Source organism: Sarcophilus harrisii, chromosome 3 (assembly GCF_902635505.1).
Source record: "Sarcophilus harrisii chromosome 3, mSarHar1.11, whole genome shotgun sequence".
NCBI classification, from domain to species: Eukaryota; Metazoa; Chordata; class Mammalia; order Dasyuromorphia; family Dasyuridae; genus Sarcophilus; species Sarcophilus harrisii.
In genome coordinates this window covers 149,768,796-149,782,983 of record NC_045428.1, presented here as the reverse complement: position 1 = coordinate 149,782,983, position 14,188 = coordinate 149,768,796, and the positions used below count along the sequence as shown (strand labels likewise).

At 35.1% G+C, this 14,188-nt stretch overlaps 1 protein-coding gene across 2 annotated transcripts in view; it reads left to right on the top strand.

Moving 5' to 3' along the window:
- NALCN (sodium leak channel, non-selective) overlaps positions 1-14,188 on the top strand; it is a 476,168-nt gene that overhangs the window by 430,196 nt on the left and 31,784 nt on the right. For both annotated transcript variants that reach the window (XM_031958631.1, XM_003765762.2), the window contains exons 29-30: positions 4,918-5,038; positions 5,124-5,222. In XM_031958631.1, coding sequence (XP_031814491.1) covers positions 4,918-5,038; positions 5,124-5,222 — 220 coding nt within the window. The remainder of the gene's footprint in view (positions 1-4,917; positions 5,039-5,123; positions 5,223-14,188) is intronic.

The window sequence follows — 14,188 nt, the reverse complement described above, 5'->3', positions numbered from 1 at the left end:
TATTAATGAGTTGGTGAAAAACTCTGTCAAGTGAATGTCACTCTTAAACAGAATAATTTCTTCAGTTATCCTTCAGTTGGCTAGCCAAGTGAGATCAGCTTCTATGTGTGATTCTTCAATTATGTGAGAATTTTAGGACCAAAAAATATTTGGGATTGTATTTTTGGCTAGGTAAAGACTCAATAGATTATAATAATACAATGTTTCATTCATTCAAAATAATCTATGTCATTTTTATTCAATATCCTTTCAATGAAAATTGAATGTGTTCTTTTAAATAGCTCTCTAGTATTTCAGTGGATATCCCCTCAAATAAAAAATAAAGAGAGAGAGAGAGAGATAAAAAGTATTATGTAAATATTTATTTAGTGTTAGAGTACTTACAGCAGCCTTTTTTCTTGGGTATAATCAAGGAAAGAGGGAAATATTTGCTTTTCCTCTACATGAATATAAGAGCAGAATCAACAGAGATTTCTAAATGTTGCCAGATGAGTAAATCCACATTATTGATTTGATCTTCTTTGTATTTCCTACTGGAACGTATACATTAGGCAAATATTAATATCCAATCTGACTTTTTATTTTTCTGGTTTCTTATTTTTCTAACTTAGAAATGCATTGCATTTTTAATTTATTTATTTTCCTAAAATGTTATGCCATAGTAGTCCTTTCAAATAGAAATGTTGCTACCAACGAATATATGATAAAGGGTAGTACTTGTAGTTTATAAGGCTTTCTTTATAGTTTGAGATATGTTCTCATTTACTTATCCAATTTTAATGGAAGGGAAATGAACACAAATAGTACATCTTATGTAGTTAATACTGAAAGTTTTGCTGTTAGTTTGTTTTTTAATGTGATTTACTCTGCTCTTTTTATACTGAAAGTGTGCTTTTAAAGGTAACCTAACTCCTGAAGCACATACAACATGAAAGTAGGTTGTTATTGCAAATTCAGCTCTAAAACCCCCACCGTTTTATGTTAAAAAATGCCTGGGTCAAAGAGTATACAGCATTAGATCTGAGAATCATACCACAGTACTGGGGGAGAGGGGGAAATCATCATTTGAACAAACTGTGGAATCGGCAAAATCCTTTCAGCTTCTTTCTGCTGAAAAAAAAAAATACAGTTCAATTGAAATCTCAAAGGAAAGATTCTGTGAAAAATCTAACATAGTACACATCTATTTTCATATATCAAATATAGCTCAAAACCAGAATCCTGCAATGAATAAATTTATCATTGTCACAGATATAGTTATATATGTTTTAGTTTTCATAATAATAATTCACATTATTATTAGATTTACAGCGCCTTTTTTTGCATTTGAGAGATAAAAGCTAATCAATTTTTTGTTCTGGAAAAGTAATGAAATAGATTACTCCATGCTTTATTGAGACTGATCAGAGCCCAAACTTTATTCTCTTTTATATGTTAAACTTTGCAAAACTAATCTATTGTTGTCTGAAACCAGATCTGAACTCAGATCTTCCTGATTCCAAGACTGTTTTCTCTCTACCACATTGCCTTGCTGCCCTAATTAATAGTTTAAAAAAAAGATACATAAATATGATATGGGAAGTATTCAGTGTTCCTGCTTTTAAATTAACTTCTTCTTTAATGAGATCAATAAAGTTTAAAGGCATATCCCCAGATGCTCAGTATGCTCACTTTTCTGGAACAGCCCTACATCCAGAAAGAAAAAAACAAAACACTGAAAGTCCTAGATTTAATAATAGGAAAATTAAGCTTAAAAACTAATGCTATGAAAGTGGAAAGTAATGTAATATGGTGATCAATCTGCTGACAAAAAGAAAGGTTTGTTTCCAGCTACTAGTGATTCTCAGAGAAGCACTTTGGACATCAAAGTCAGTAAGTAGGGAAGAAGAAATGTGTAAAAGGGAGAGAAAGCTGTCATGAAAGAAAACGTGAACAATAAAGTGAAAAGAGTAGCAAGGAACAGAAGCAGCCACAGAAATTATAGAAAGCAATGATGATGGCAATGAAAGGCAATCTTCCAATTAAATCATTACCTCCCAAAAGTCATTACAGACTTTCAGATACTTGAAAATAGTTCTTTGTCTCCTTTAAGTCTTCTTCAGGCTATTTGTACTCAGTTCCTTCAATTTGTCTTTCTATGGCATAATTTCTAGACCCATCCTCTATCTGCCACATAACTATGATAAAAATACTAACTAAAAAAGTTCACATACCTAGGAATATCCAATGCAGGAGCAAACAGCCAAGTAAACTTTAGTGGTACCTGAGAATACTGCTTCCTCACCTCACCAATGGCACACTGACCTTTAGTAAGCATAAAGACCCTTTTAGAACACAAAAAAGCAGAGCCAGCTACTTAGCCTAAGAACAAATAGTCATACCTTAATAACCCAAAAAGTAATCACTATTTTTTTCCACAAAGTACAGTCATTTGTGTTCATGCATCATTAAGAAACAACCAAATTATGCCTAAGAGAAAAATATATTTCACAATTTTATTTAACATTTAAGAGATTAAAGCTTATATATATGGTAATTATACTTGACCAGGACACAGATAGAAATTATTTTTAAAGTCAGACTTTCCAATCTAAGTTATCCTTAGAGGTTATAGAGCATAATGAAAAGTAAACAAGTTGACTTATAGAAGACCTGGAATTGGATCCCAGTTCTCATGCTATGCTACTATAGGCAAGATACCTAATTGTTCTGAGTCTCTGTTCCTTTATCTCCAAAATGAGAATAATGTACTAGTTGTGAGGGGAAAAAAAACTTTGTAAAGTATTAAATAAACCTGAACTCAACATATTCAAAATTGGAACTCATTTTCTCCTCATCTCCCAAAAAACAACTTCTCTTCTCCACAATTTTCCTTATTTCTTTTTTTAGGAGACCAAAATCCTTTCACTAACAGAATCCCAAAGTATAGGAGTTATCTTCAATTCTTCATCATCTTACCACCCCCACCACCCATATCTAATAAGCTGACAAAACTTGTTAATTCCACTTCTACAGCCTCTCTCACAACTTCCTCTTTTATAGTTTATTAGTCTGCCATTCAAGAGGAGGTTCTCAATCTTCTCTCAAATCATTGTAAGAATCATCACTGGCCTTCCTTCTTTTGATCTCTCCCCTCTTCAATCCATCTTCCACTTAGCTTCATTCATTGTTCAAGAATTTCCAAGGGTTCCATATTGCTTCTAGGATAAAGTAGAAATTCCTCTACATTCATGACTTTGGACAGACTGGTTGTTATTGTCTTGATTTCTCTCCTTATTCACCTCAGTCTCTTGATATCTCTTCCTTTCCTCAAATCTGAGTTTAATTACTCCATCCTAGAAAAGGCATTTCCTTCAGTCTTAGTGCTCTTCCTCCCCCCCCCCCCACAAAAAGAATTCTATATTTACTTTGCATACATATATGTTATTCCTCTGTGTCTGTATCATCCATCTCCCCAGTGCAATATAAGTTATTTGAAGATTACTTGCTTTTGTATCCCTAGAACTTAAACATAGTTGTCTAGTATCTAGTAGGCACTTAATTTGATGCCCGTTGATTTCAATTGACATGTAAAACCATGAAAAATCAGTTTTCAGCCTATCTTTCCATTCTTATTTCACAATTCCACCCTTCTTACACTCTAAACTTCAGCCATTGTTATTTAAATCCTATATTCTATCTTCCACTTCTAAGATGTTGTACAAGTTATCCATACTTGGAATGCCCTTCCTTCTGACGCCTAACTCTCAGAATCCTGAGGTTCCTTCAAGATTCAGTGAAGGTGACCCTTCCTTCTTGTGAGAATTCTTTCCTGATCCTGTGAGTTGTTAGTTCTCTCCCTCCCCCAAATTATCCTTTCTTTATCACTGTTGACATGATGTATCTCCAGAAGTATACTGGTAAATGTTTAACAGTTGGCACACGTGCGCACATACACACACACACACTCTTAAGTTTTATCTAGATTATTAATATTTTCTCCATCACTTTTTTAGATCACAACAATCAATAAAACAATAAAGCAAGTCCCAATTTGTAGTAGTCTGCCAATTTCCAATGTGTATAGGCTCATATTGAAAATAGAACAGTTTGGTTCTGCACACATGTATTGTATCTAGGATATACTATAACATATTTAACATGTATAAGACTGCTTGCCATCTAGGGGAGGGGGCGGAGAGAGGGAAGGGAAAAGTTGGAACAGAAGTGAGTGCAAGGGATGATGTCGTAAAAAAAAATTACCCAGGCATATGTTCTGTCAATAAAAAGTTATAATTTTAAAAGATAGTTAAAAAAAGAAAATAGAACAGTCAGCTAGATAGTTCTAGGATGAATTCTGCCCACTCCTGAATCCTTCAAAAGTTCTTCAAAAACAAGAACTATTTATAGTTGTGGTCTGTTTATTCTTAGTGGTTAGCCCAGTGCCTTGAACGTAGTAGCTGCTTAACAAATGCTTGTTGAGTTGTATGCAACTGCTTTTACTAAGCTCAATATAAAGCAAAAAGCTTTATATATATATATATATATATATATATATATATATATATATATATATATATATATACATATATATATATTTCAGTGTTCTGCAAGCAAAGCATATAGAAAGAGAGGAAAGGAAAAAAACAACTGAGTTTGGGTTTTTTAAGGTATATACATTACCAATTAGTTAGGAAAATACCAGGATATAGGAATAGCTAATATTTCCTTCTATTTGAAAAGAAATAGTCTGAGGTCCAGACTAACTTAATCTATATTTTATTGATTCCATAAAGCAAACAGGATGTCATAGAACCAGTATTTTCAGAGGTCAAATGTGCCTTTCTCAAGTATCTAAAACTGAACAAAAATGACAACCACTGTCCCTAGGATGTTTCTTATCAGAATTTCACAGTGCATTCCTCCTCTGAATTACAGGGCCAATCCTCGGAACTTTAATTTTGACAATGTGGGAAATGCTATGCTGGCATTGTTTGAAGTTCTCTCCTTGAAAGGCTGGGTGGAAGTAAGGGATGTTATTATTCATCGTGTGGGGCCGGTAAGCAAGCACATCGAATCCTTTGAACGCTTCAAGAGCTGCTTTCATTTGCTTTGATGAATCACCATATTTTCCATTTATGCAGATCCACGGAATCTATATTCATGTTTTTGTATTCCTGGGTTGCATGATTGGACTGACCCTCTTTGTTGGAGTAGTCATTGCTAATTTCAATGAAAACAAGGTAAGAATTCTTCATTTGAATACCAACGAATAACACATTCATTGCTAGCCTTTTACTTTGAAGTATTTTATTATGCACACACTATGAGAGAATATTAAACAATAATGTAACTAGTGTAAATAATCTCTATGACTCTTTTACAAATTGCCTCATTGCTGTCTTTCAGCCACATTACTTACAAATACAATTTTCACTAAATTTACACTTTGGGTAGCAGAGTGTTGTTTGATTCCCTGGCAACTGACAGTCTATCTTCTATTGTTCAAACTGAAAGGGAGGTGAAAAAGAGTTATTAAAATTCTGAGGCTGAAATGAATTCAGTGATTGCATGCAATGTTGCTTTCATAAAATATGAATTGGATGCTGTTATGGATCAAAATGGTGCAATTAAAATTCAGGGTGTTGGGGGAAGACAAGATAGAATTTTCCTCTTCTGGGTGCAGTTGGTTGATCATATTCTGGCTTCCTAATTTACAAAGTGTGAAGGGAAGGTTCCCTATCTTTTGCAAACTTTATATGGAGTAAGTGTTCAGTTCATAATAATTCCATAGTTTCAGTTCAAATTTACAAATATTGAAAAAACAACAAGATTAATGAATAAGTAAATAAGTATAAATGGATAAGACTCGTGTGAAACACATAAATGTATAGAAGAGTGAGTGCTACATTTGGAATCAAAAGAAATCCCACTTCAGATAGCTACTATCTGTATGATCTTAGGCAAGTTGCTTAAACTTGTAGAACTTTAGATTCCTCTTGAGCAAAATAGGGTTCATAATATGCAAACTATCAGTCTTAAAGGAGTGCTATAAGAAGATTGCTTTGCAAAAGGATAAATACTGAGCCTGTGATTTCAGTGATTTCAACTCCTAGATGAAAAAAATTCCCTTCTACCAATGCAGACTGTCACCTTCTTTGCAATTTAGAATCTCAGAAGTTGGATACTGCTGGAAAGTTTAAGTAACTTGCCTAAATTTATAAAACTACTTGTCGGAGGATAGTATATGACCCTTTCCAGTTCATTCTGGCTCTAAGATCAGCTCTATATCCATCAAAGTAAAGAAAATTAACTTACCAAAGCAGTATTTAGGCATAATATTCTCTGTTGTGAGAATGCTTGGTTTTTTTTCCAATTCATCAATACTAAAGAGTACAAAGAGTACCATAGTCTCACACATGGGCCCTCTAATCTATCCTAGTATGGGACCATTCTCATCAATGATTGCCACCCCTAATAATTTAACCAACTTCACTTTTACTTACCTTTTTTTCTTTTCAGTATTCATAAACACAGATTATTGAAATCCATATCCACTCCCAGGAACAGTAGGCTAAAAGCCCTGAGCTCAATCCCAAATGGACAGGTCCTGAAGAAACTCCCATGTAATAAAAAAATTATTTTTAAAAAAGAAAAAAGGTAGATTTGAGTACTACAAAAAAGGAATTCCTGAGATCAGACAAAATCAGACAAAAATGAAATTTTCAACTGTGAAACCACAGAAAGTTTCATAATGTAATAATTATTATATATGTCAGGTTAAGGCAAGTGGCCAGAATCAGATCATCAGTGACAGAGGCATCTCTCCTAATGGTTCTGATGAGCCAGGATGACTGCCTTCCACTTCAACAACAGCTAATGAGAATATATTCCACATGCCTTGTCTCAACATTCATTCTTTGGCTGCAAGCTTAAGTTGTTATACTTTCTCAGACCCTGCATGCTTGACAGATGGTTCTTTGAACTGTGACTGCATGATGGACATGGCTTTCAACCAGTACTTGTAGGTATTCTTACTTCCTCACATTTGTCTTTCCTACTCTTGCTCACATGCTCTTGAAAAATAATAGAAGAAATAATGCAATGGGACTGATCGTGTTTACTAAAAATTAATGGTATCTACATTTTAAATGGGCTTTCACTGCCATAAGGCAATCCCTTTACTCCTCCTTCATTGATTCTCTCAAATTCATGACAGCTTACATGTTTGCTTACCAACTCCATCCTAAAAACCCTCATTTTATCCTACTATTCCCTCCCACTACTGACCCATATCTTATTACTCTTTCTCATCTAAACTTCTAGGGAGAGAGGGGAAATGTCCTATAGTCATTGCTTCTACTTTTGTCCTCATTTAATATGCAGCTCCTTGAGATCTGGTTTATGATCTTAATACTTTTTTTTTTTTTTGACTGAGGCAATTGGGGTTAAGTGACTTGCCCAAGGTCACACAATCAGGAAGTATTAAGTGTTTGAGGTCAGATTTGAACTCAGGTCCTCTTGACTTCAGGTCTGGTGCTCTATCCACTGCACCACTTAGCTGGCCCTATGATCTTAATGCTTAACTGAAATTATCCTCTGCAAAGTTACCTGGGACCTAATTGCAACATCCAATAACCTTTTCTCAATCTTGATCTTTCTTGATTGCACAACATTTAACATGGTTAGGTATCCCCTGAATCTGGATATTCCTTCTTTTTTGATTTTCAAGAGACTGTTCTTATGGTTACCTTCACAACTGACTGGTTAGTCCTTCTTAATCATATTTACTGGATCATTATCCAATTCCCATTCCCAAACTGTGATTGAGGTTCAGTTCTGCGCAATCTTGTCTTTTCTTCATTCTCTTTCTATCAGCTTCATCAATTCCTGTGGGTTCAATTATCATCTCTTTGCCTATTTACAGATCTGTTTCTAAACCCTAGTCTTTTCCATGTATTACCATCTTCCAAGTGGACATTTTCAACAGAAGATCTGGTAGATTAACTGAAATTCAACTTCTCCAGAAAAGGATGCATGATCTTTGCACCAAATCCATCATCCTCCTTTTTTTGAGGAATTCAATTCCTAATAATTTTTCAGATTCTTTTTAAATTTCCAATTTCAAATCCTCTCCTTCTTCCACTCCTCTCTTAGTCTTTAAGAAGGCAAGAAACATAGGAACAGTTAGATGCCATAGTGGACCAGTGCTCTCACTGGTCCTAGAATCAGGAGCACAAGAATTCAAATATGACCTCAGACAGTTGACACTTAGTAGCTGTGTGATCCTAGGGAAGTGACTTAATCCTGATTGCCTCACAAAAAAGACAAGAAATATGATACACATTTTATAGATGTATATATGTATATATGCAAATACGTATAGTCATGCAAAACAGTTTTGTTATAAGGAGCAAAAATTTTAAAAAGAGCAATAGAGGAAAAAATATGCTTCTTTCTGCACTTACAGTCCATTAGTTCTATTGGGATTCTCGATCTTTCTTTCTTTTACTTTTAAAGCAGGATTTTTACATTTAATTATCTAATATGGAGGATAATTCACTCTAACATGGAAGATGCCAGTGCAACATGTTATCAAGCAAAGTGGGATGATCATTTCTAGAAAGTTCAAATAAATTAGTTGATAGATGTCATTCAGAAATAGTTTAATTACAATTCCATCTGAAGACAAGGGGAAAAACCAGATGAAATCTCTTTTAGTTTTGTGATTTATTATTACTTTTGTATAATCAAATTCAGTTTATTTAATTTTTCTGTCTTTAAGCTTTGCATATAATCTCCTTTTGGTTTAAAATATTAACTCATTTGCTCATTCTCATTCCTTCCATTCTCTTTGCATACATAAATTTAGTGATCCAATTATGACAGAAAATTTCTGCTACAAATGGATTTTTTTCTATGAAATGAAAGAATCTCAAAATTTAAGTTTCTTTCTTTGTCCTTTGTCCATCTGAAATATAAACAAGTGATTATTCAGCTTCATTTAAAAACTTCTTGAGATCATGAAATTTTTAAAAGCATTTGTGATTTCCTATATCTAGAGTAGAATATGCATGTGTATATGACTTCGTAGATAAGCCTTAAGGAATTTTCTGAAGCACACAAAGTTAATTTGCCCAGAATCATAAATCTAGAATGTTTCTGAAGATAGATTTAAACCTAAGTTTTTCTAACTCTAAACTTAGTTCTGTAACCTCCGGACCACACACACATTTAAAGCTAAATATGCTTTCATGCTATCGATGCTTGAAATCATCCTTGAGTTTTCATTCTCCTTCATGCCACATATCTTATCAATTGCCAAGTGCTATTGATTCTGTTCCTACAATATCTTTCACTTCTGTTTCCTCCCTTGATGAACACAGATACCATCCTAATTCAAGCATTTATAGTCTCTTACCTGAAATATTGTTATAGCTTCCTGGTTGGGCTTCTTCCTTTGAGTGTCACCCTTCAAACCATACTGTACACAGCTTCTAAAGTCATTTTCTTAAAGCATATTTCTGATCATGTTACCCCTTCTACCATGCAAAAAACTCCAGCGGTAACTTCTTGGTTCTAGATTAAAATACAAATTCCTTTATGTGACACTTAAATGCAAGACCAATCTGACTCTAGTCTTCCATTTATCTATCTGTTGTTTCCCATCATCTTCACTATGATCCAGCTAATGTAATTACCATTGTTCACACATGAGAATCTATCTTTTGTTTCTGTGTTTTGCACAAGCTAGAATATATTTTCTTCTTATGCTGGCCTCAGAAAATTCTTAATTTCCTTCGAAATTCAGTTCAAATTCCATTTCTTTGCAAGTAATATTTATAAAAGAAAGCATCATGTAGTAGATCAAGAGATAGCTTTCACATCAGGAATGATCTGACTTCCAGGTTTCTCTCGGAGCATCCCTGAGCAAGACAATTGGCCTCTTAATTCTTTGGACAACTCTCTAAGAATTCAAATTGCATATCTTCATTGGTGGGCTTAGTTTCTACATACAACATTTCAGCAAAACTATAGGATGAATCTCTATCCTGATATATATTTAATATAGTTTGGATTTACTTTTATACCGTATTGCTCCAATTAAGGTCTATGAAGGCACATTGTTTTGTTTTTTTCTGAATCTCCTAGGGTCAGCACATAGTTGGCATTTAAATATTTTTTGAGTGATTAATTCCTAGTACACGTGCATGTGCCAGAGGAAGAGATATTATTATTCACAGCATTGTTAAATATTTACTGAATGCATTCTGTGGAAGGATACTTGGCTAGGTACTGAGTGACGCCTATGTACCTATGGTAAAAAAATGAAGACGTCTCAAGAGGATATGTGCATAGCTACAGATATAATACAAATCAGAGTGTAAAATCTATGTGTGAAATGCAAAGATCTTGTGAAAGCTGATAGAAATAGGTAGGATTCAATATGGGCAGGACTAGAGAATTAATGGAAGACTTTTTTGAAGATTAGGTAAAATTTCCATCAATAGACCTGTGGTTATGATGACATTCTAGATATCAGTTGACATAAGCAAAAGCATGTACATCAGAAAGATTAGCATTGAATAATAGGATATATACAAGAGGGATGTGAGATTAAATTGGAGAGTTAGGGTACAACCATGTTAGGGGGCATCTTGTACTCCAGGCAAAGGAACTTAGCTTAGTTTTGTTTTTTCTACATGCTACAAGGACCTTCCAAGGTTTGGGAACGAGTATGGTATGAGAATGGTATGATGAGAATGTTGCAGGAACTATACACCTGACTCCCATGAGTAATCTTAACAGTATTGGAATGAGATGTTCTTGTTAATCATGCATTTATGCTGAGTCTCAACAGAACATACTTTATTGCAGAATACAGATTTAGAGCTAGAAGGGACTCTATGGAGCCAACTATGGAGTCGGCAATTAATTCTAACTCCTTTCTTTTGTATATGGGGAAACTGAGGCACAGAGAGATAAAATGACTTGAGTCACATGGCAGATAATTGTAAAAAGTAAAATGAGAGGCAAGTCTTCTTTGTAATGGGCTGAGGCTTGAGTTAATGCACTGAGGTCCCAAGCACATGAGGCTAAATAGTAATTGGACCATACTCTATTAATATATATGCTTGGAGAAAGAATGGCCTCCGCCCACTCTCTGTGCAAGTCCTGATGTGTTGTATAGGAAATGACGATTTTGGTGGGTGGAGACAGAGGGGAGGAAGAAAGGCGGGGAAAGAGACTGCTAGCTGGCTTCTGGTCTCATGGCTTCTGATCTGGCGGGCTTCTTGACTCAGCTGCACACATTGCTATCGCGAATTCCCCTTTACCTCCGATCCCCCTTCACCTCCGATCCTTCTTCACCTCTACTGAGAATAAAGATTGAAGATTTTCCCTTAATCTGAATTCCTGACTCCGGCTGATTTTAAATACACGGTCATCACATTTCTTCACTCCTGGTCCAGCATGGAATGCCATGTTGCCTCTCCTGCACTATATTGCTCATTTAAAGCACCATGGCCCACATTGTTAATAGGATTTAAGAGACATGACAGACAAAGAAAAAGGAGTGAAGTTAAATAAAAATGCATGTCTTAGGGAAAACAAATCAATCAATAATTAATTTAATTACACACAAATATAGAGTTCTAACGGTATCTGGACTGACTAGAGTCAGAATAAACTAATCTGAAAAGGTATCGTAGAGAGGAGATTTGAGCAGTGTTTTAAAAGAAAAAGTACAGTAATATCTGTAATTCCTGTTTGGAGCGGCTGAAGTCGGTGGATTTCTTCAGCTCTACATAGAGCTAAGCCAATCATGTATCCTCACTAATTTAGCAGAAATATTTTGAGTACCCAGTAATGGTGGGGGTACTAACTGACCTAAGGAGGACAAATTGGAGCAAGGCAAAGTTTCTCTGCCAATCCAAAATGGGATGAGCCAATGAGTGATTCCTGAGCTTCCAAATAGGGTGTGAATAAAAAGATCCAGGCTTTAAAAAATTAATAAATGTAAATTTATTTTTAAAGAACAAATAGAATGCTTGGAAGGATCATAAATCATAGCTGGAAAAGACCGTGGAGGGCATTGTGATCAACCTTTTCATTTTTCATTTAAAGAAACTGAGGTACAGAGATATTGATTGATTTGCCCATGGTAAGCAAATATCTGAGGCAAGGATTTGAATTCAGGTGTTCCACTATGCCAAATATAATATTCTAAGTAGAGAGAAAAGCATTGTGATGATTCAGAGATGGGAAGGAAAAGCAGGGCAGGAAGATTTCAAAGAAGAGAAGAGAATATTAGATCTATAGTCAGGTGCATGCTGAAAGCAATCAGCTCTGCTTTGCATCTTGATAAATTCTTCTTTGCAGCAAAAATCTAAATCGCCTCTAGTCTACCCAGAAAGCCTTCTCCCTTAAGTTTTAAAAATGAAAATATAAATTGTCAAATAACATCTTCCCTAGTGGTAGATAAACAGGGTTCCATATATATTCTCTCTTCTCAGTCAGGTAATCAATGAAAGAGGTATGAAATAGGAAGATAGGGAATAATGTGAACACTGGGAGCAATGTTTTTTTAAATGATTCAGAATTAGGCAGAACAGAAAAGAGAGTCCCTTATGTCTTTAAAAAACAGTTCTTCTTAAGAAAATTATGTCCTCTCTATTTAAAGTTTCTGAAATCAGTCTTTGTTAACTTGCTATTCAGTTTCTGGTTGGTGTGATACTAAGGATTAGCCACAAGGTGGCACTGTCAAGGAATTTACTTCAAATCCTGATTTGGGACCCCAGCCTTTCAGCCTCAGTTTCCACATCTGTAAAATTAGAGTAGTTGACTCAATTGCCTTTAAGTTCCCTTTCATTTTTATATCTAAATTCCTTTGATTTATTTATGTATGTATATACATATATAATATAGATAATTATGAGTAAAGAGAGACAGAACAGAGGGAGAAAGAAGGGAGAGAGACAGAGAGATGAAGGGAAGGATGGAGTTAAGGAGGGAGGGAGAGAGAGAGGAAGAAAGGGAAAGAGGGAGGAAGAGAAATACAGGTACTATTAGTGCTATTCAGTTGTTCATTTGTATTCAAATCTCCTTGACCCAATTTGGGATTTTCTCAGCAAATATATTGGAATGGTTTGCAATTTCTTTCTCTGGTTCATTTTACAGATGAGGAAACTAAGGCAAAGAGGGTTAAGTGGCTTGCTTAGGGTCATAAAACTGGTCAATGTCTGGGTCCAGATTTGAATTCAGTAAGACGAGGATTCCTGACTCAGACTTCCTGGCAGTCTATCCACTGTACTACCTAGCCTTAAAACACTAAATAGGTATTGGCTCTGACAACCTGAGACCTGGGAAAAACCTTAGCTTAAAAAGACCAAGGTTTTCCACTGTATCTGGAGTCATCTCCAGATAACTGGAGTTGTTCTGACCTATGTCTTGGCATTGGACTCAACTGAATCTGGAGGAGAGAATGAGGCTGATGACTCTGCACTGCTCTGCCTCACTTGCAAGTCAAGACATCACTCTCCTGATAGAGTTTAATAACTTTAAGAACCAAGGAAAAACAGCAGCCTGTGAATAGTGATAATAGCCCACTAGATATCCAGCTGGCCATTTCCAGTTGGGCGATGGTAATTCCGTCCTTCCTTTGTCTTCCCTCCCTCCTTTTTTCCTTCCTTTCTCCTCCTCTTTTGTCCATATGAGAAGTTATTCCCTTTTATGTGGCTGCTTTGCCCAAAGGAATATACATTTTGATTTTTGAAATTCACAAAATGTCATGGAATTTATGAGCTAGATTTTCTTATCTGTTCTTTATTTATTCTATCATTGAAAAAAATAGGACAGTTAATTATTTTGTCCCATATAATTTCATTTATTATTTCTTGAAATAGAGCTCTAAAAAATCAGACATTGATAAAGCCCATTGGGTTTCAAATAGAGCAACTTGGCCATATATTAAATCCAGATCAGTCTGGCTATATTATTGATTAGCCCCAGTCCAAGCCTCACTTCATTACTGTTTTTATTTGGAAGGCTCAGAGTGAATGGAAATAGCAATTGTTTCTATTGTGGTCGGAAACTCTGAAGGTCTTCCCCTCTCAATTTGATTTTTTTTTTGAGTAGGCAAATTCGTCATCTTTTGCCTCACTTCTTACCTAATCTTCAGCCACTGAAAAGATATTGCTTCAGACAAACT